Raw genomic sequence first — 23,456 nt, 5'->3', positions numbered from 1 at the left:
AAAAGGGAAAACTTGGCAGCTATGGTATGAGTCAGCATTGAGGTGTTACAGGAATATTAAACAAAAAGGCAACAGAATAAAAAACAAACCCAGGCCAACACTATTTTCAGTTGCAAATACAGACAACGATGAAATAGTGTTTGTAGTCCCTTCTGAATCTACCGTATTTTTCGCTCCATAGGATGAACTTTTTTTCCTCCTCAAGAATAAATTTCAGTGAACAGAAATGCAGTGATGAAGTTTGATGTACTAGGCGTCCAGAAAAGGTGAATGGATGGTCGCTTTAGTTGCTTGTTCACAGCAGATCCTGACCTAGTGTTTCACTTCCTGGTTTGATCCACGGAATGCCAGTTTCTTGATGGAGAGATTTGCTTTTCTGGGATGTTTTGTGCAACACATGTTATAGGAACAGGAGGACCTTTGCCTGCGGATCTACTAACGAGTAAGCACGCCAACCTTGTGTCCTCACGCAAGAGTCAGATCTGCAGGTGTGAAGTATTCAAGCCTGCCATTTCAACAAGCAGGCTAGATCCTTCATAGTCAGGTTCCAGTAGATCTAATTAAGATGAAACACTTCAGTCTTGCTCTTGAGTAGTATTTTTTTTCTTAGTGGATACAGCTGCAAAGAATAGCAGGAGAACATTGCATCCCAAGGACAGGTGCCCTATCTCTCCTGTTCTTAGAAGAACAGATTTTGCAGAAACATGATATATATATATATATATATATATATATATATATATATATATATATATAATCCCTACAAGAGCAAAACAGGTTTAGGCAAGATAACCAGAAATGTCAATTGTTATGGAGGATTTGCTTAGTGCATACATTTTCACTGTTAAGTTTCCACTTTTATTTCACAGACTTTTTGAATTTGGGAGGAGGGGTTCCTCTGCCTGCTGTGGCTCCTCAACCCACCAATGTGTCTCACAGGCAGATATGCAGAAATCCACACATTCAGTTGTTTACATACAATCTGCTGCTGCATATAAGGATCTGTGGATTGGGGAAGTAATTCTACACTAGTGTTAGAAGAGGAAAGGAGTTGGATGTCTCAGACCCTCTCAAAGCCATCCACGAAGAAGCATTATAGGAAAGCTTCACCTGCCTCGAGATCATCTCCCTTGCTGGAATTTGGTGCACAAACCTTCCAGATATGGACTGTCACAGATTTTGAGTAACCTTGTAGATGTACAGTATACACACAAAAGAACGTCAAAAGTGACCCTAAAGAGTCTATTGTTGACATTCCAGAAATAAGGAAGTGAGATTAATGTAATATGGTTATTCTTTTCAACTTTCTTCCTGTTGTTCACAGAAGTTGCCTGAAGCCAGAAAATTTGGGTCTGCAGTTAATGAGCAACATAGATTGTACCCGTTTTATCTAAGGAGCTTTAAAAATGGTTAATCTAAATCTCTTTTTGCCAGTCAATGAGCCATGGCAGGTTTCAACTAGCTACATCCTGGGTGATCTAAGCAAATTCCTCACTGATGTAACCTGAATGGCAGTGTACTCTGTTCAGTTTTTGTCTTATAAACCTTGTTTTGTATCGAATTGTAATATTTTTAAGCTACCCGAAATCCTAAATCACAATTCCTGCTGCCTCTGCATCATGTTTTCAGTTTCTTAATAGATCCTGATATTGAGTTGGTATTGAGTATAGCTCTCAATACCAACTTTGAGAAGAACTCAGGAGCTACGCTTCTGTCCTCTGCCTATCCTGCTGCTGTCCATCTTAAACTCCTAGAACTTCAGCCTTCCCAGCTTTGGCTGTCTATAGAGGCACCTTCCTGTTTTCAATTATTTGGGTAAACTGGCCCTCCTTTCTATTTGTTTCACAGTCTGGGGCTTTGGATTTCTCAGTGTTTCGCTGATTAACCTGGCCTCCCTACTTGGCATCTTCATCGTACCCTGCACCAAGAAGGTCTTTTTCGCCCGAATCCTAACGTATTTCATCGCGCTCTCCATCGGGACATTGTTCTCTAACGCACTGTTCCAGCTGATCCCAGAGGTGCAGTAAGACACAGACACATGGATTGAGTCACAATCTACTTTTCCTGTCACTACGTTCTCTGCTGATAGGCTGCTCACAATTTAGAGCAGGTATCCCCAACCTGCGGCCCTCCAGATGTATTGGCCTACAACTCCCATGATCCCTAGCTAACAGGACCAGTGGTCAGGGATGATGTGAATTGTAGTCCAAAACATCTGGAGGGCCCAAGGTTGGGGATGGCTGGTTTAGAGAGAGGGGGAAGCTTGCCCTGCCCACTGATTCCTTTTGAGAATGACCTTTTCCCCTCTGAGCATCAGGAAGCTTCCTAAGATCAGCTGAGAGAAAAGGAGCAAATTCTTCTGCATGGTCCCTGTGTAGGCACATACATGAGTTCTGTGCTTCCTCGGAGCACATCTTGGGAACTTTCTTGAGCCATAATTCATGTTTCCTCATTTCAAGGGCAGAAGCTTAGCACCACTCTCCTGGTCCTTGTTTCTTGCCATCCACAGTCATCCAGAGCAGCAGTGTGACTTTAAAGTGCACCTTGTGGGTGTTGCCAATGCTGGAAGGATTTTGCCTCTTGAGTTCCATTCCAGCATTGATGGAAAGGGGTTGATTGTGCTTTTAGTGAGAGGTTTCTTCAATTGTGCAAAAGTGTGTAAAGGAATGTTGGGTTTTTTGGTTATTTCTGCTAACTAGCACAATATTTCTTTGGGAACGTTGTGAGGGCAACTTCACTGAAACAATGGAAAATAGTAGCTTTTACCTAAACCTAGCCAGATAAAGTAGATGTTGCCTGGAATGACCTAGAGGAGGAGATATATATTAATCTGGATCTATGTGTAGACTGTTTCTGTAGGCTGAGTCCTTCCAGTAGTCAAGTTCATTCACCGGCCTTATGAATGAGAGTAGGTAGGGGGAAAAGTGTGGCTGTCAGCTTCAGAGACTGTTTTGCAAAGGAACACCAATATTCTGGAGAACGATCTATGTTTTTTCTTGGCTTCTCTTTCAATAATTGATCTGATTTTACCAACAAAAAAAGAGGGTTCTTGATGCAGTGATGGTCTGCAAGATTTAATCTTGACATACCGTAATTTTTTTTGAATTGCATGTTCTGGGGCTGCTTAAATACGAACAAAAACTCTACTTCCCGATTTTGGAGTTTGTAACCCTTGTCTCCTTCACTTGCTCTGTTTTTGTCTTCCATTTTGACTTTGCATATTGTGTCTGCAAACTTCTAAAATTGTGGGCTGAAATAAGACATTGGTTTGTCCATGGTATGAAAGAGCCACCCTTTGAACCCAGCACTAGTTTTGCTGTCTGTCCTGGCCACCTCACCAACTGGCTTCTTCCATTGAAAAAGGCTAAGGTAACAAATCTTAGCAACACTATCCAGAATTTTTGAAGCTCCTATGTTTTATAGCTAATTTACTGCCTGTCCAAGGCATGACGTACTGTATTCCCTCTTGAATTTACGGTATTTTCAGCTCCAAAACTGCGCATCTGATGATGGGGGAAGAATGTGTTGCTTGAAAACAAAACTATATTTGTGATTAAACTGTAACAGAAATTACTGTATATGCTTCACCTCCATGGTTAAGTTGCCTGCCCTGGAAGAACAACTGGTGTGCAATTGCATCACTCACTTAGTTGGACTTTGGGGACTTTCTGTAGTTGGGCAGCAGAGACTCTGTAATTCTACAGATGCCCGTCTGCTAGGTAGGTATGGCCACATGCATATCATATGTACAGGCAATTAACCGATCACTCTGGCCAGGCAACAGACCATGGTGGTGGGGGGTGTAGGATGCTGAGAGTAAAACAGGTGCTCTTTATGACACTGGAACTCTGGCATTGTCCCTGTGCTAGAAAAAAGAGGGAAAACGTGACTGGATAGCCCCACCAACAGTCTGGAGAGCTAGGGACGTTAAATGCTCTCGTCAGCTATGATATGGACGTCTTACAGTTGTGATCTGAAGCATCACTTAGGGACGGCTTGAATGGAATTACAAACTTGCGTACAAACTAATGTGCATTTATAGAGGCCATTTGTAGCAGGACTGACTACAGAATACATGAGATATGGAGAGATACCACTCTATAGAAAGCGGAAGTCTCCACCTTGCTTGTGAAGAGACTGCTCTCCTCCATATCTCATATGGGTGCAAATGTCCCATGATGAAAGTACCACCTATTGGAGGTGCACAATTGTCTTTGCTGGAGTTCCAGAGCCATAGTACACCAGGTACTCCCAGCATGCTTAAAGCCATATCCAATTACACATCAATCACTAATGAAAGTCTCCTCTCTCCCTCCCACCCTCTCCCCTCTCTCTGTGATTTAAATTCATTTCTGCGTATTCCTGTGTCCTGACTTCCATGGCATCTCACCCCACCTGTGATTTCACTGGGGTGTGTGTGTGTGTGTGCTGGCATTCACACCACAGTCTGGGGTTATGGTTTCCTCTGTGTGACTGTCATCTCCCTCTGCTCCCTGGTTGGAGCCAGTGTGGTGCCTTTTATGAAGAAGACCTTTTACAAGCGACTGCTCCTCTACTTCATAGCTCTGGCGATTGGTACTCTCTACTCCAATGCCCTCTTCCAGCTCATTCCTGAGGTATGACTAGGGCCTCTTGGCCTTCTTTTTGTGTCATCTGTGGTGAGAGGAAGTCTAGTAGAAAAGTGACATATTAGTCTCGGATGAGTTGTGAACCATTTGGCACTTAAAAAACTTAGTGGGGCATTTCCTTGGGTTTTCACTCTTTAGAGTAGTGGTAGCCAGCATGCTGCTCTCCAGAGAATGTTGAAATCTAACTCCCATTATCCCTGACTGTTGGCTCTGCTGGCTAGGGCTGACGGACATTGCAGTGCAGCAGCGCCTGGAGGAAAACTGAGCTGGCTACACCTGCTTCAGTATTACAATGTCAGAAGAAGTCAAAAACGACTTGGAAGCTAACTCACACCTGGCTGTAACAGTCTGAAAGCAAGGGCCAGTTAAGATAATGACAGAGTCCCATGCTGAGAGGTCTTTGTCAATCTTATGCCTTTAAAGACAAGGCTCCTGTGCTAGTACATAAGGCTGCACAGATGACACCTGCTGTCAGGAGCATGTGGAGACTGCAGCCGTCCTCTGTGCTGCTTCCTGGGTGGTGCTATCCAATGCAGGGGAGGCAGGCTAGAAACGGAGCTGTGGGGGAAGCCATAGGGTTTGGAGCCTCACAGTGCTTCCATAGCCAATATAAAGAGCTGGCTGGGGAAGTGTTGGTGCTGGTCCCTTGCTTCCAAGTTGGGAGGCAGAGAATAGAAGGGTGAGCAGAGCAAGAAAGGTAGAAACAGAATAAAGGGAAGGGAAAATAGGAGAAGAGCAGGTTGCATTGTCCTAAGGAAACTGAGGCTGAAGGAAAAGACAATATGAAGAATGGAAGACAGAAAAGGACTGCTAGTCCTAATCACAAGCCAGAGAAAGGGGTGGGTGGTGGTCGAAGAAGGTAGTTGTGTGTGAGGGTCTAGTTATGGTTTAGGACAGGCATCCCCAAACTTCGGCCCTCCAGATGTTTTGGACTACAATTCCCATTATCCCTCACCACTGGTCCTGTTAGCTAGGGATCATGGGAGTTGTAGGCCAAAACATCTGGAGGGCCGCAGTTTGGGGATGCCTGGTTTAGGAGCTAGATAGGAAAGTGAGAAGCCATTGGTGGTTGCACAGTGCCTTTGTGGTGCTCATTTCCTCCTCATAAAATACCTAACTAACTTCAATGGCATGTTCTTGGGATGTTTTCCTTTGTAATGAAAGTGTTTGAGACAAAGGAGCATATCTTATCTAGAAAGGGGAGGGAAAATGGCCTTCACACAATAAGAAAAAACTATAAGAAAGTCTGAGTCATATGAGGCAAGTCAATGAATCAGTGGATCATAGTGGAATCCCTCTTATTCTTACACCAGGTGAGATACAAATGAGCTCTGGTCAGATGATCTTCTGCTTTAGGAAGTGGTAAAACCTATGCCTGAGTTGCACCACTTTGCAGATGTGGATTTACATGGCTGAATACTACACCATGTTTTTTTAATGCACCACATATAGAAAACTAGCCAATCAAACAGCAAGTTTCTAGCCTAGACGTCTGTCAGACATGGTTTCTATATGAAAGGAACTTGTGCCTGTGGAGAAGCATTTAACAGTGTGAACCCACATCTCACTTGGCACAGCCGAGACACAGGTTTTTTGCTGCCATAATGGGAATTCAGGGAGCAGCCAGCTGCCATCAATATATACTTTTGTAGGTCAAGTGATAAATTCCTATGCTCTGCAGCTTTTTACCTTCTCTTAGGTCTTCTCTTAGAGGGATTGAAACAGGTGGGAGGCAATGTAGACTGCATAAATGTGCTGTTAATTTAAGTATACTTTTCACTTACCTTTTCCTGCCCCTGCTCCACAGGCCTTTGGATTCAATCCTCGGGAAGATGATTATGTCTCCAAATCCGCTGTTGTCTTTGGGGGCTTTTACTTGTTCTTCTTCACAGAGAAAATATTGAAGATGCTTCTCAAGCAGAAAGACACGGTGAGGGAGGAACAAAAACCCTTGCTGATGAGAACTACTTCTGGTGCAAATCTCCCATTACTTTTTTAAAAAAACAAATATTTGAATATTGCTTGGCATCAAATATAACAATGTCATAATTGTGAGGGACAGAAAGCTATAGAAAATAAGACATTTCCCTTTAAATATATTAGAAGCAGAATTCTTTCCAGAGAATCAGCAGTTTAAGATGGTAGTTTGTAAACTTTTATATGAAGTGAAACTCTTTTCCACATTGATCTGCCTGTTGAAGACCCCTGAGGGATCCAGTGCCAACCCTGCGCCTCCAACTAGGCCTGTTGGACTTAGCTGTCACTCTGTCTGTGCCAGAATATGTCCAGTACTCTCTCATGGCTACATATTTCAGGGCAGTGTTTGCAGCCAGCTGTTTTTCAGGGAAGCTTATTTGCCAATGCAGATTCCTCCAGAGTATTTGCAGATAACGTGAATCCACATGCCATGCTTCTCTCTGCTTCTGACCAATAGCAGACAGCAGGGTGAGGCAGCAGCACTCACCTAACTGACAGTTGCCTGCATCATGGCTGGATGCCAAGAGAGGCAAGGCGACAGCAAGGTCAGCACAATGTGCATGCGCTAGCAGAGCCGATCGAGCGCTCCTGCCACCACGTGAGCTGGCTTCTCTCTGTCCCAGTATGCAGCGGCAACCAGGTCAGGTGAGAGTCTCTGCCTCATCCTGCCATCGTCCACTGGTTCTCATCTCTAGCTCTCAAGGGATCTAGATTGGAGAATAAATGTTATTGCTTCTTAGTCTCAGAAGCCCAGAGTCCATTCTGCAATCTGTCTTACATCTATTGAGGCTATTCCAACTACATCTGCGAATCCTTTCCATCTTTTAGAGTGCCAAAAACAAACAAACCCCTGCAGACTTTGTGGTGCCATCCTAATGCCTAGCCCTAGCCTTTTCTCCTCCCCTTGCCCCCAGTACTTTGTTTAACATCAAGCCTGATATAAAGAGTTCCAAGGGACTTGCAAGCTTGCTCACAGTGTTCTGACATTTTGGTTGATGCTAAGAAAAAACATTACCATACTGTGCATTCTGGCTTAAAATTGTCAGCTACAATTTTAAATGTTAAACAGTAAGTCACCAGGACAAATAGAGCTCTGAAAGAATCCAAAATAGGAGTTTGCTGAACCCATGACATTGGCATATATAGCATCCCTTTGCCATCCTTTCTAATGGCAGCTTTTGCAATAGCAATCTTTACAAAAGCCTCCAAAGGTATTCCAGGGAGGCTTCCTTTTAGTACCATTCAAGTCTGTCAAAACGATAGTGTAAAATAGAACACTATAAACAGTTTAGAGACAATCCAGTTCCTAACTACTTCCCTTCCTGTTCACTTCCTTCTCATGCATGCAGCCTAGTTCCATGGTCTCCCAGGCCTTTCGGTTCAGTCCTTGGACTTTCAAACATTTGGTGCCAATAATAGCAGAGTCAAAACAACTGTAGAACATTTGAGTTAGGGTGGTTTGCTCAGCTGTTTTAATGTGAACTGATAATGTATGGAACAGTCAACAAGGATATTGCAATGAGAAAGCATGTCTCATAAACAGGGTCATGTCATTGAAGGTTCCTATATAGACACAAATTAAAGTTGATACAACTGCTTCCAGTTGAAAAAAGGCTTTTTATAGCCTACATAGCCGACATACTAAATCAAAAGCCCTTTTATGGATCAGTAGGGACAGAGAGTTACTGGTACTTTTCATGTTAGAGAAGTCAGTGAACCACCCTAAAAATACTATATTGTGGTGTCTGAGAACTGTGAGATCATAAAACTTGCAGATAAATGTTGTGGAATTCAGAAAGTTACAAAAGAATTATAAAGAAAGTGTGATGTGTGGTGCTTTACTGGTGAAAAGCCAGTAACTTTAATGTGAGGAACTGAAGCAGCTGACCCTGGGGAGTATACCCTGGCCTAAGCTGTGTTGGCGCAGTGCAGGGTGATGGATCACTTGCTGATCTGGCTGGCTTCCCCCAGCCATTCTGGGTGGCTTCCAGCACAACAACATCAAACATTCATAGTAACAATCTGATCCAATATAAAAGTCACAGCAACATTCAACAATACATCAAAATCTTATAACAGTAAAATTAAACACCAACAAATAATAATTAAACAGTTCACACTTATCAACCAAAATAAAGAATTACCAATCTATAATCAATAAAAATAACAGCAACTCACAATGCATAAAATAGCACAAAACTGAGAAACAAAGACACACAACTTATAAAACTATTTTTTAAAAATATCCCCGAACTCCTCTCTTCCCAGCTGCTGCTGCTGTTGAGAAGGGCTGGGGGGGGGTCCAGGCAGATGGAAAACGCCATTGCCTGATGAGGAACAGAAAGTCTCTCTCCCCCCTCCCCTTCAGTTCTTCCATCTTTGTATCCCCCAGAATCATCATGGGCACAGCCACTATAGCACTGAGACCCTTCCTTCCAAGAAAGACCAGGAGGAGGGGGTCACTGAAAAACTGCAGAATGGTGACTTGGATCACATAATCCCTAACAAGAATGGTGACCTGGAATGCAAGAATCCATCTGTTGATGAGAAGATTGTTGGCTCCTTATCTGTTCAGGTACCTACCCATACTACTAATGTATTGCTTCCACCTCTGCTGGAGATAAGTTGTCTTAGTTTGCAAGAAATAGACTTAATGGGAAGACTGATCCAAGATAAAGCACCTAGTATGTATCTTAGTCTGCTTTTGTTGGGAAAGGGTAGAGGGAGTCTGCATTTGGCCCATGCAGACATAACATCTTTTGCTTTCATAACCAGTTAGGAGATTGGCAGTGTGCTGTGACATCTCCTGACATCTGATGACATATTTCTGCAGAAGCAGTGGGTGGTTTGCACTGATGTACTGGCAGAACATGGAAAATAGCAGCAAACCTGATGCCACAAAATTGTCACGCAAACAGCTTGCATGGGTAGAGTGGGGAGGTGAGATGAGGCAATGTTGGAAGTCTGTTTACATTTCATGTTTTGTTGGTTAGGACATTGCTACTTTAAATTCCTTGCTCTGCTCCACATTTCCCAATGCTTGTTATTACGGATGCATCAGTGTGCTTTTGTATATCGAGTTGTAGGCACTAGGTGGCAGTGTGTACACATTGTATGATGCAGGGTCCATGCAAGTGTGCTCGTATACTGCAGGAGTTGATGAGAGAACGCTTTATTTCAAGCACTGATCTGCTGCCTTTTCAGGACCTCCAAGCTTCTCAAAGCACTTGCTATTGGCTGAAGGGCGTGCACTACTCTGACATTGGCACCTTGGCTTGGATGATCACCCTTAGTGATGGCCTCCACAATTTCATTGACGGCTTGGCCATTGGTGCCTCCTTCACTGTGTCAGTCTTTCAGGGGATCAGCACTTCTGTGGCCATTCTCTGTGAAGAATTTCCTCATGAGCTAGGTATGTGCTCCTCAAACTCTGAGATAGGATTGAAGCAAATGCCAAGAGTGTGGTGTCTAGAAATTCTCTTGATGTGTACAGGAAGAACCATGTATACTGTAGAGCCTTTTCTAAACAGGTGCAAATAAAGAGACAACCATAATATGTGTGGTGGGGCTGGGAGCACTTTCCTTGCAAGGAAAGGAGCTTTTTAGTTTAGAAAAAAGACAACTTAAAGGTGAATGTTGCAGAGGATTATAAAATTATGTATTGTGTAATGGCATTCAGAAATATTCAGTGAAGTTCAGAAAGTGAGAGCGGCCTATCTAGTCAAAGATCCTGTTTTCCACATTGGGCAACCACATGCTTATGGGAAGCCCTCAAGCAGTGCATAAGGGCAACGGCCCCCGGCCACTCCTGCCTTCCAGCACCTGTTGCACAGGCACATGCAGTCTCTGCCCCTGGAAGAATCAAGGAGGATGTGTCCAGAGGTGATGTGTCTGCTTGAGATGCACCGCCAAATGAAGTGTTTCTTTATACAATGCACTGAGATTTTTGGGGGAGAGAGTCTCTGGTTCGTTGTCCCGATGCTTCAGAGGCATGGCTGGGCCCAGTCCTGTGGGTCTCCCTCCCTTCCTGCTGAACTTCAGGCTCTTGACAATGACTTTCCTGCTTCAGGTGGCATTTTAAGGTAGCATTCTGATTCTGGGATAACTTTCAATTGTTCTTATTCTTTGAATTTTTTTAAATACACCTTATTCTGAGTATTAAACAGGATATAAATACCTGAAGTAAATTAATAAGGAGGTTGCAGAGTATGGCCATTGAGGGTGGTCACCCAGAAATCACTTAATTTTGTGTTGGGCAGGGGAAGTCCCTTGAACAGTTAGTAGCTTAATATCTGTAGCAGATGGGTCAGAGGGGGCAGGGGAACAAAAGAGACAGAAGTGTGAGCCAGATTCAGTTAACAAGTCACACTAGCAGAAGCCCACAAAATAAGGTTAGTTGAAACAAGTCACTACCCTCAGGCCCAAATGGCTTTGTGAACAGATATTTTGGGTGGAGGGTGCAGTGAAATTCTGTGTGCTGTCAAAGGATGTTGGAGCTCCTATTAACCATGTGCCAGAATACCATGGGGAAGCAGGCTTAACCCTACCACAACACTGCAGGAACCTTGTTTTTTCTCCAAGTGTAGAGAAAATGAAGTGGCCTTCAGGCATCTCCTTTCTCTGGTAGGCCTTGCTACAAGTAATTTATGGTAATGTTTGAGCAGCCTTCACCAACCTGGCACCTGCCAGGTGTTTTGGCTTACCACTCCCATCAGCACGTTTGTGAAGGCTTTGCTAGAAACTAGTTTATGTACCGGTACTTGTGTCCTACTGTGAACCGATCCCTTCAAAGGAGCATTAAACTGGACCAGTCAGATGCTTGGATGATTGTTAGAGTGGTCAGCAATGCTTCTGTTGGCCATGCAAGCCCTGAGTTTTAATGGGACTTGGGAGATTACAGCTCTCTTTGCAAGCCTTCCAAGTTACGCCCAAGGTTATCTGGTGATCTAGTTCAGCGTTTCTCAACCGCTGTTCCGCGGCACACTAGTGTGCCGCGAGACGCTGGCTGGTGTGCCGCGACGTGCGGCGATGAGAAGGGCGATTTGCATTGTCACGTGCCTGGCGGCCGCCAATTAACAGCACTGACCCGCCGGAAAGCAATATTTCTCCTCCTCTTTCCCAAAGCTAAGTGCAAACGAGCCTGGCGGCCGCCAATATACAGCACTAACCCGCCGGAAAGCAATATTTGGCAAGTGTTTCTTACAGTCATAATTATAATATAGGGCGGCACAGAGTTAAATTTATTAACTTTTTTAATGGTGGTGTGCCTCGTGATTTTTTTCACGGAACAAGTGTGCCGTGGCCCAAAAAAGGTTGAGAAACACTGATCTAGTTGAAGGAGGTGGTTGAAGTGCTTTGGTGAATTTGAGGTGTCTGAACTGTATATCATATATAGAGCCATTAGGGTTTAATGCTTAACCAACACTTTCATGCATCACCATAAACCTGAGAAAGTATATCAAACAAATATTTTTGATATGCAAAATGCTATTGTTGATTGAGCAGGAATCTGATTAAACATTCATCCCACTGACCTGATGCAATCTCCTTTTTCCACTTTCCATTGTCCCTGGTCATGCAGGTGACTTTGTCATTCTGCTGAATTCTGGAATGTCCATCCAGCAAGCGCTGTTCTTCAACTTCATCTCTGCTTGCTGCTGCTATGTGGGACTAGCCTTTGGGATATTGGCAGGCAGCCACTTCTCTGCCAACTGGATCTTTGCTTTAGCTGGTGGAATGTTTCTCTACATTGCATTGGCTGATATGGTAAGTCCTCAGTTTGGTACTTTCCTGTGCAAAGGAATCTTGATTCATCCCTGATCAAATACTGTGCACACTGTAAATAAATAAATTAAGTAAGTAAGTAGCCATGTTGACTGAAATCTCAAATCCACATTAGGGCCAACCTGATTATTAGACCAACCGAAACGTCACAAAACAGTGTATGTGCAAGCTTTACAGTCTCCAGAATCCCCACTTTTGGAATGTTCTCCCCAGGGAGGCTGGTCTAGCTCCTTTGTTACATATTTTTAGGCCCCAGGCAAAGCCATTCCTCTTCTCCCAGTCCTTTGGCTAATTATACTATCTATGACATTTTAAACTGTGCGCAGGGGGTTATTGTTTTTGTTTGTTATTATGGTATACATTTTTGTGTTTTTATATTGTAAACTACCATGTGGTTGCTGAATGAAGGGTGGTATAGAAATGTAATAAACAACAACAACAACTCTATCAGGTTAGCTGGTGAAAAATGTATGTGTTGAGGGTAGGGTGATAGGGAGGCTGTTGCTCAAGGCATCTGTGTGCATCTGATCAGATGGAGGGTGGAAGAAGGTAGCAGACATCCAAAGGAAATCCTTTTAGCTACTTTGCAGGGGGCCATTGTGGAGCAGAATGGGTGAATAGCATTGCGGTTCAGTGTGAGGCCAGTTGCAGTTTGAGGTGGGAGGTGTCAGGAGGGTTGCAGTGTGGGGTACATATGTGGTTTGGGGTGTGGTCTTCCACCACAGTTTCCAAATGTGCCTGCAGTTTCAAAAAGGTTGGTGAGTCTAACCATTGCACAACATTGTTATATCCCATAATTAAAGAAATAGAGGCATTGCACATAGCATCTGGTAGATGCTTCCTCTGCAAACTTTGTAGTCCTAGCAGGTGCCCAATACTGAAGGGGGGCCCTGGCTAGCTGACGCAGGTAGGGGCTGTGGAGACGTGCACTGCATTGTTGTACGCAAACTCCGCTAGGGGCAACCGATCCACCCAGTCCGTCTGCCTCTGGTTGACATAGCACCTTAGGTATTGCTGGAGGAGCGCGTTGGCCCTTTCTGCTTGACCATTGGTTTGGGGATGTCTGGCGGTGGAGAGGCTGACTTCCACATGTAAGAGGCTCATGAGCTTGTGCCAGAACTGAAAGGCAAATTGTCTGCCCCTATCGGAAATTACCCTTGAGGGCAATCCATGCAGCCTGAACACGTGTTCCACAAAGAGCTTCGCCGTCTCCTCAGCCGACACCGCCCGTGCGCATGCTACAGAGTGGCACATTTTGGTCAAAAGGTAGACTATGACTAGCACAGCGGTCTTGCCGCAGGACGGGGGCAGATTCGTGATGAAATCTACTTGAGACTACCTCCGTTTTAAATCCTAAGTAACGCTGGGGGTCCCCATTGAACTTGCTGACTAGAGCCGCTACTTTTTTGCAGAACGCGCTTTGAGGTCGGTCCCCCAACCTCCATTCCTCCAGCCGTTCCTGGAGCTTTTCCACATGTTGCATAAGGTCCCATTCTCTTTTCTTGCAGTCCTCCAATTCCTCCTCCAGTTTCTCCGCCGCGCGCCGCGCCTCGTGCACCTCTCGCCTCTCTCTGCACGATTTGGGATGCCACGTCTGCCGCCTGCAATAACACTTGTGTCTCCTTATCCATTTCCAAAGTAGCCGCAATGATTGCCTGATTGCTGTCAGAGCTTCGTCATGGCTACTCTAGAGTAACTCCGCTTGAGTCCAATTTGTCTTTAAAGACTTTTATTGTGCATGTTATTTACAGTGCAGAGACAGCTTAAAACATGACCTCTCATTCCAAATCAGAATCCAGCAATGGCGTACGTCTGTTCCTACGCCAGCAAAATGAGTCAGGGCACCCCAAAACGCCTCCCCCTTGACCTGCGTTGCGGTGCTCTCCTTAACTCTTGCGCCGGAGGGAGCAATGCCCTCTCAGCCTCCTCCCTGTCAAGGCGGTGGAAGGGCTCTCCAGCATCCTTGAACCCTTGCCTACATCTCTCCTCCCCTGAGCTTTCCCATCGTTCCACACGCTGGCTTCTCTCTCCCTCTGAGTCTTTCCCCTCCCCCCTGGCTGCTTCAGACCCACTGCTGCTCCCTGTGCTTGGCGAGGTGGACGTTAGGATGATGGGGGGCTGGCTTCCTGTAGGGAGTCACCCTTACATAATATTTATTGATTTTGAAACATTTCAAAGTATAAAAATTCACAAAAATAGAAACAAAGAGCAAAAAAAATGACAATGTGACATAAACAAAAGAGAAAAAGAAGGGGGGAAAACATATCAATTCTTCCATTAACCTGACATTGTGAACTTCCTCGATTACCCCCCCCCCCAAACTGGGTCCATTTTAAAATCTAAATTAAGCAATTTTCTTTTATCTTGAATCATTCTGGCGCAATTTTTCCATTATCTTACAACCAATTATACACAAAGAAAAAAACAACAACTATCCTCAACCTATAATTCATTAATTAATCCAAATCTAAATTTATTTTCCCATCCATCTCTAATTCTTCCTTTAGCCTCACAATTTATACCCCAAAAATTTTCCATACATTCAAATAATATTTCTTTTATCATAATAACCTTTAACCACTGAAATTTCTTTTCAGCCCTTTCTCAATTTTTATTCCACTTGAGCTCAGGCCCCAGCATGGATCCTGCCCTCCCTCTCTCACTGGGAGGACATTATTCCATGCTGGTTCTTCTTTGAGGACTTTTTAAGTTCAATTATATTGTCCAGGACTGATGGATCTTCCTCCTCCTCTGTAAAGTCATTTACATTTCCCCCAGCTGATGCTTGTTCATCTTGCTTCTTTTCATTCTCTAGTGAAACTAATTCACCTTCACTTTCCACACAGTTCTGTCTTATTTTGCGAATCAGATGATGTTGTGTCTACTGACATCCTGCTCATCTCAAATTCCAAGGGAACTGCACAGATTACAATGCAGGAAGTGGCACTGTTTGTATTTCCAAACCTCAGAAACAAAGTTTACGTCCGATCTGGTTATCAACTCTCATTTTTAATTCTTGTTCATATTTTAAAAATCTTATGTCCATTTCTGAAAAGAGCATTATCAAACCTATTGTGTACACAGCCTTATATTTCCACTCTCTTCAAAGTTAACAGTTCTCAGCCTCAAAGAGGTAAACAAACTCCTTCCTATTGCCATAATGGTGGCTGTCTGATCCCTCCAGGGACCCAACTCCAGTTCCCGGGGGGCTTTCCCCGTCCAACTTAAAAATTTTACAGGGATTTTAATGTAATCAATCCTTCTCCCCTTTACCCTGCCTCAGGGGGAAGGTTTTAAGTCCAATCCTTGGAAGTTATTAAATTCCTGTCAAACTCTCTGGCTGCAGACAAGTTAACTACATCACCGTTCTCTCAATGGGGGAGACCAACTTCCTATTTCAATCTCCTCCCGTGGCCAATTCCTTTCAATTAATTTTTTAAATAATTTCTTTCCCTTGCCCATGGTGTCCAATGTCTTCAAATCCTTTATTTTGGGGAAAATCCACCGCTCCTCCGCTGCCGGCTCGGAGCTTCGCTCTGTGAGGGTAGCTATTTGCTCGAAAATGGCGCCCACGACTCTGCACTCCGCTCGCTCTCGGGGCTCTTAAAAGAGCTTGCCGAGGGGCAGAGGAGTCACTGTTGGGCGCAGCCGAGCTCTCACGTCCCCAGAAAGCTCAATCTGGGGTTTATTTTATTTTATTTATAAGAATTTTTATTCATTTTCCAGAAGACTGAAATATACAAAAAACAAAACAAAAACAAAACAACAGCGCAAATACAAAAATACAAAAAAGATTTTAAAAAAAAGAAAAAGGAAAACATCTTCTTTGTAATCTTTACAATATCATCTTGGACTTCCCCGACTCCCCCCACTCTGGGTCCCTTATAATAACCATGTAGGCAATGTTCTCTAACTCTGCTATTTTCCTTTACACATTACAATCTTATCCTTTTTATTACTCCACTATCCATATCTAATCTTACCAATTTTCCTTTATCTTAAATTTCTTCTCATCGCTTAATATTTTACCAGAAATGCAATTATTGTTCAAATCTTAAAATTCTATTCTCCTTTCTTAATTATTCATATTTAGAGCCATCCCCCCCTTTTGCCGGTACCAAATTTCCCAGACATCCCAGCGAATTCCTAATATCAAGCCAATTTCAGACCATTTAAATCCATCCAATCCAATATCTCTTTATAAATCACCCCATTCCCACCCTTTCCCACCAAACCCCTCGAATTTGTTTCCAGATCTTCAGCCGTCTCTTCCATGCTACACCTGTTGCCCAGTCCCCTTCCACTGTCTTTACATTATTTTTTGATTCTGTGGAAAGAAACCAGTCCTTTACAATGTCCAATTCCCGAACAACTTCAAATTCTCCCCTTTTTTTATCCAGTTCCCAGTGCAGACTTTGGACTCCCTCTCTCACTAGGAGTCCAGCAGTATACACTATTTCTTTTTTGAGGCCTCCTTGTATCAAACCAAAGTCCTGTTCCACATCTCTCACTTGTGAAACAATGTATCCGTTGTCTTTTCCCTCTTCTTCCGGTATTTGTGTTTGGGCATCTTGTAGATCCTCTTTATTCATTAAGTTCATATCTTTTTCAGATTCATTTTTTGCATCGCAGCAGTCATTTCTTTCTCTCCACACTTTGGTAGTCTCTCTCAATTGCTCGTTATCCTCATCCAGTTTTTGTTTAATCTCCAACAGTAACACAGAGATCCTTTGCCAAGCCAGGTCCTGTGATGATGTTGTTATGGCTACAGCCATCTTTGACATCTCAAATTTCATATGAGTCCAGCAGAATGTGCGGCCGGAAATGGCAGGGATCAAATTTCATCTTCTCTAACGCCATTTTTAAGTCCAAACTGCATATATTCTTCCTTAAACACCATTTTCCAGATAATTTCTAAAAGTCTTACTCAATCCTTTTAATATTTTTTAAACATTCTTTGTTATTGCCAAAATCTAAGCACCATTCACTGACACATCCGGAAACCCGGGACCAGCTTCCATAAGGGCTTTCTTTTAATAAATCGTCATTTTGCAGGATTTCCCACTTAATCAGTCCTCTCCCCTGTACCTGCAACAGAGGAGGGTTTTTATGTCCACTTTCCGATAAATTCAATGTCTCCCACTTTATCAGCTAGGGATTATTTCATTGCTTTGCAGTCTCTCAAAGGGGGGGGGGGTAATCGACTTCCTTTTTAAATCAGCCCCTGCAGCCAATTCTTGATTTTTTTCAATAATTTTTTCCAAATGCAGCTTTTTGCTAGCAGGTTCGAATATAAAATCCTTACTTGAAAAAAAGGAAGAAATCCACCGCTCTCCGCTGCCGACACGTAGCTTCTCTTCACGAGAGTGACGGTTACGCTCAATATGGCCCCTGCGACTCCACTCCGACTCTCTCCGGGGCTCTAAGGCTTACCGGGGAGTTGAGGGATCGCGTTTTCAGGACTCCGGAATCTGGGGTTTTTTTTATCGGGGGTCCGCGGCACTCTCGCAGCTCCCCCCTCCCTCACAGTGGCAGGAACCTTGGAGCTTGAGGATTCTTCTCCGATCAGCGCTGGCAGTAGACAGGAAGTGCGATGCTGTACTCCTATTGATGCAGCCCAGAATTGCATTGGCTTTTTTAGCTGCTACATCACACTGTTGACTCAGGTCAAGTTTGTGGTCTACCAAGACTCCTAGATCCCTTTCACATGTACTGCTCTGAAGCCAGGTGTCACCCATCCTGTATTTGTGCCTTTCATTTATTTATTTTTTGCCCAAGTGTAGTACTTTACATTTCTCCCTGTTAAAGTTATTCATCTACAAACTCTCCTAGACAATGACTGTTCTCTTTCTCAAGCTCTGGGAGGAAGACCTTTCATTGCCTACAGACAGCCACCCAATCTTAAACAACTCCTCACCCACAATAATACAACCACCAGACTTAACATGGACACTGGTACAAGAGCCTGCAATAAACCCAGATGCCAACTTTGTTGCCACGTACACCCGGACAACGCCATCACTGGCCCCAACAACATATACCATCTCAGGACTATTTAATTGCTCATCTTATAACATTGTGTATGCCATCAAATGCCAACGGTGCCCTTCAGCTCTCTATATTGGACAAACAGGCCAAACCCTATGCCAAAGGATAAATGGACATAAATGTGACATCAGGAATCACAAGACAGAGAAACCAGTAGGAGAACACTTCAATCTCCCAGGACATTCTATACAAGATCTCAAAGTAGCTGTTTTATTACAAAAAAAAAATTCAGAAGCTGACTGGAAAGAGACGTTGCTAAATTGCAACTCATTACCAAGCTTAAAACCATGGACAGACCTGGTCTGAATAAGGACACTGAATTCATATCTCATTATACATGATAAAGCTTTCTTTAGCCATCTGACCCCTTGCTTTTTCCTGCAAGACCAATTGCAGTCGTTAAAAGTCATCAACAGGCTTACCATTCCTATCAGCCAATCACCCATTCCCACCACCCTTCTGAGTAATACCCCCACCCTCTGACTATTCATAAGGGTCTGGTGAATTCTGTTTCAGTGTATCTGAAGAAGTGTGCATGCACACGAAAGCTCATACCTATGACAAACTTAGTTGGTCTCTAAGGTGCTACTGGAAGGATTTTTTAATTTTGTTTTGACTGTGTCAGACCAACACGGCTACCTACCTGTAACTAAAATTCATCCTGCTCAGCGCCTGGAGGCCCCAGTCCTGCCACTCACCACCTGGCCCAGGGCGGGGTCTGATGGGCTTTATAAAGGACTGTTGCCGCCGCCGCTGCTGGGCAGAGAGGGCTCCATTTTGTTTTGTTTTGTTTTGTTTAAATTCCTGTTATTTTTACCTATGTTATTTTAAACTGTATTAAGGATGTATTCTTAGTTTTAGATTTTGATTCATGTCGAAATTGGTTTCTATTCAGTTGTGTATTTTTTGATGTGGCTTATGTATTGTTTGTGACTTTTGTAATTGTGCTATTGTTGTATTGTTTTGATATCTGACTGGAAGCCGCCCAGAGTGGCTGGGGAGACTCAGCCAGATGGGCGGGGTACAAATAAAAAATTATTATTATTATTATTATTATTATTATTATTATTATTATTATTATTGTTTGCTTTGGCCCAGTTCTCTAATCTGTTAAGGTCATTTTGAAGTGTGATCCTGTACTCTGGGGTATTAGCCACCCCTCCCAATTTGGTGTCATCTGCAAACCTGATCAGGATGCTCTCAAGCCCATTATCCAAGTCATTTATAAAGATGTTGAATAAGACTGGGCCCAAGACAGAACCCTGTGGCACCCCACTAGTCAATTCTCTCCAGGATGAAGAGGAGCCATTGATGAGGACCCTTTGGGTTTGGTCAGTCAGCCAGTTACAAATCTATTGAATGGTAGCATTGTCCAGCCTGCATTTTACTAGCTTCTTTACAAGAATATCATGGGGCACCTTGTCAAAGGCCTTGCTGAAATCAAGATAGGCTATATCCACAGCACTCCCTTCATCTACGAGGCTTGTGACTCTCTCTGTCAAAAAATGAGGTCAGATTAGTCTGACATGACCTATTTTTCAGAAACCCATGCTGACTTTTAGTGATCACAGCATTCCTTTCTAGGTGCTAACAGACCGTTTGCTTAATGATCTGCTCAAGAATCTTTCCTGGTATTGATGTCAGGCTGATGGGGCAGTAATTGTTTGGGTCCTCCCTTTCCCCCTTTTTGAAAATAGGGACATTTGCCCTCCTCCAGTGTGCTGGGACTTCGCCTGTTCTCCAGGAATTCTTAAAGATTACTGCCAGTGGTTCTGAAATCACCTCTGCCAGTTCTTTTAAAACTCTTGGATATAGTTCATCTGGCCCTGGAGACTTGAATACATCTAAACTAGCCAAGTATTCTTGTACTGAATCATCTGCTCCATATTCTTCAGGTCGGGGATTGTTTTCTTTTCTGGAGAAGACTGAGGCAAATAAGGTATTGAGGAGTTCTGCCCTTTCTCTGTCCCCTGTCCGGATTTCACCATCTTCTCCTCTAAGTGATCCCACTGTTTCCTTGTTCTTCCTTTTGCTACGGACATACCCATAAAAGCCCTTTTTGTTGCTTTTAACCCCTCTTAAGAGCCTAAGTTCATTCTTTGCTTTAGCTTTTCTGACTTTGTCTCTACACGTGCTGGCTATTTGTTTGAATTCCTCTCTGATGATTTCCCCCCTTTTCCATTTTTTGTACATATCCCTTTTAAATCTTAACTCAGTCAAAAGTTCTTCAGATAGCCACCCTGGCTTCTTTAGGCACCTTCCATGTTTCTGTCTCATTGGTATTGCCTGAAGTTGTGCTTTTAATATCTCCCTTTTAACAAACTCCCAACCATCATGAATACCCTTCCCTTTTAGTATTCCTGTCCATGGGATCTCAAGTCAGCTTTATTAAAGTCTAGAATTTGGACCTTAGTATGCTTGGTTGCTCCTTTCCACTGTATAATAAACTCCAGGAGAGCATGGTCACTCCCACCTGATGATCCTGCCACTTCTACCCCACTCACCAGGTCATCACTATTGGTTAGGACCAAATCTAAAATGGCTGATCCTCTTGTTGCTTCTACCACAATGAAGTTGTCTGCAAGGCCAGTGAGGAATCTGTTTGACCTTATGCTCCTGGCTGAGTTTGACATCCAACAAATATCAGGATAGTTGAAATCCCCCATTACTACTATCTCACTTCCTTTTGAATGGTTGGCCATCTGTTCCAGGAAGGCATCATCTGTGTCCTCAGTTTGGCTTGGGGATCTACAGTAAACTCCCACAATGAGATCACTGTTATTTTTCTCTCCTTTAATTTTGACCCAGATACTCTCAATTTGGCTTAGAAGTTTTAAATCCTGGATCTCTTCACAGGTATACACATCTCTGATATATAACAGAGGGGACATGATCCCTTGGCTGAGTTAGAATACTGTGGGTCAAACCTCAGCTGCCTATGTGGTGGGGTGGTGGGGAGGGAGATGTGATCAAAACTGGCCCTATCTGACCCATGTGGAGGGCTGCCCTGCCTTCAGGGTGTCTCAGCTGGGTGGGCAAAATAGAAGGGGAAGTTGTATAGGGGAGGTGGGTAAAGCGGAACAATGTCACCATGGGAAAATGGCTTGGAAAAGCCATGTGCGGTTAAAGCTGTGTCCCAGTTCTCATACCTACTATTTCCTTTTTATTTTATTTTATTTTATTTTACTTCTTTATTTCATGAGAGGGCATTTATGTGATTTTCGCTTATTCCTGGAATGTAACACCCCCCTAAGTCGGGAGTCGCCTTTTTCTATTTCACATTCCCATGTTGTGTGCTTCACTTCAGATGGCAAGCAGGCAAACATAGGAGCTCTAGTTGTGTTATGAATTGTGGCATGTGGGTGTCCACATTTTCTGTAATACATATTTCTATCTAATTTTGAAACTACCAGAATGCAGAGTTGTATCTTGGTGGTGGTGAACCTCAATCCAGCTAAATTTGTGGGTAGGTTGAATTCAGACCAGATTAGTCATAGATAGTTTAGGTTCCAGTCCCCAGTCACAATAAAAGTTGGATAGATTGGCGCTCTCTGTCTTGAAAAGACTTGGTCCTGCATAAAATTAAATTCTTATATCTGGAAGGAAATACTATATCGCCTCTTTGAAGATATGTATTTGTGTTTGCTACAGAACTAAATGTAATTTCTTTCTTCTCCCAATAAGTTCCCAGAGATGAATGAAGTCAGCCGAGAAGATGAAAGGAGTGGTGGTGCTCTGATTGCCTTTGCTATCCAGAACGCAGGACTGCTGACGGGATTCACCATCATGGTGCTGCTTACCATGTACTCGGGTCAAATCCAGCTCGGATAGAGACATGCATCTTACTAATGGAAGGTGTATGGACTGTGTAAAGCACAGCGTCTTCGCCAAAAATTACAAAAGGCACTTGATTAAGCCTGCTTCATCGATTCCTTCCTGGTTGACTTGCAGTGACTGATGTAACTCCTCACTGTTGGGTTAAGTGACCTAAGGACCACTTTATAGTGCTGCAACAGCATTCCCTCCTTCACCTTCTGAAGAACTCTGGACATGGAGGAAAGCTTCTAGCTTCTTTTTACCTCCTTAGGGGACTCAACCAGAGGGATTCAAATACCCCATCATTCTTGGGCTGACAATAGACTGCTGTGTACACAGGTCTGTGGCAGTGTGGATAGCAGAGAGCTCTTCCCACCTCCACCTGCCCAAATTGCTTGAAGTTAGTAGATTAGCATTTTAAATGGAGTATTGGTGCTTAGTCAATTGGTTAGTTGGTTAGGTTTAAAGATGGCTCAATTTTAAAAAGGGTAATATGGCTGCAGACTTCAGATAAAATACATAATACAAGAACTTACAAAAATAATGGGTGACAGGTATCCTCTTAGAGAAAGCATTTGTGTGTGTGTGTGTGAGAGAGAGAGAGAGAGAGAATGTGCTTGCCATGGTGTGTGCATGTATGATCTAAACATGTAAGAATACTTTTATTCTAAAATGCTATGCTCCATACAAATTATGCAATATGAGTAAGGTTCGTATGACTGACCTAAAATTTCTTTAATCAGGTAGCAGTGTTAGTTGTAAACTGTTTGGGACATATGGTTTAGGAGTCCTTCTTAACTCCCTCCATTATGTTTTTAAGAGTGCCCCTTTTCCTTGGACACTGTGGGGCAAGATCAACCTTCCTCTTAATTTATTCTGTCTTCCTTTTGTTAGCTCTCTGAGTTGCTTCTCTTGAAGGTGAGCTTCTGCAGGGCAAATGTGGCCAGGGGTGAGTGTATTTATTCCCAGCAGTGACTGAGACATAAAGCAGTTGATTTGTATCCTCTGGTTGATGCGAAGGCCTTGGAGCAGTCTATGAAAGTGAACCCCAGATTTGGATGGGGGTCTTAGGGAGGTTTTCTCCATGATTAGACTTTCCCAGAGTCACTAGGTGAACCAAAGTATGATTATCATATTGATAATATCAAGTCCTCCAGCTTAAGTGTAGTAAATTTTCCATTTGTGAGTGTGTCTCATCATCAA

At 43.3% G+C, this 23,456-nt stretch overlaps 1 protein-coding gene across 3 annotated transcripts in view; it reads left to right on the top strand.

The window, feature by feature from the left end:
- Positions 1 to 23,450, top strand: part of SLC39A14 (solute carrier family 39 member 14) — a 49,236-nt gene extending 25,786 nt beyond the window's left edge. For 2 of the 3 annotated variants that reach the window (XM_035139712.2, XM_035139710.2), the window contains exons 4-9: positions 4,447 to 4,616; positions 6,436 to 6,558; positions 8,998 to 9,180; positions 9,810 to 10,017; positions 12,187 to 12,371; positions 22,122 to 23,450. In XM_035139712.2, the coding sequence (XP_034995603.1) occupies positions 4,447 to 4,616; positions 6,436 to 6,558; positions 8,998 to 9,180; positions 9,810 to 10,017; positions 12,187 to 12,371; positions 22,122 to 22,268 (1,016 nt within the window). In that variant the 3' untranslated portion in view covers positions 22,269 to 23,450. Of the gene's footprint in view, positions 1 to 1,848; positions 2,019 to 4,446; positions 4,617 to 6,435; positions 6,559 to 8,997; positions 9,181 to 9,809; positions 10,018 to 12,186; positions 12,372 to 22,121 lie in introns of all 3 variants that reach the window. The other variant, XM_035139711.2, reaches the window with a different exon arrangement.
- The last annotated feature ends 6 nt before the right edge of the window (positions 23,451 to 23,456 follow it).

Source organism: Zootoca vivipara, chromosome 15 (assembly GCF_963506605.1).
Source record: "Zootoca vivipara chromosome 15, rZooViv1.1, whole genome shotgun sequence".
In the NCBI taxonomy this organism is placed as follows: domain Eukaryota; kingdom Metazoa; phylum Chordata; class Lepidosauria; order Squamata; family Lacertidae; genus Zootoca; species Zootoca vivipara.
Note: the sequence above shows the minus strand (reverse complement) of the source record. Positions and strands in the feature narration are given on the sequence as shown.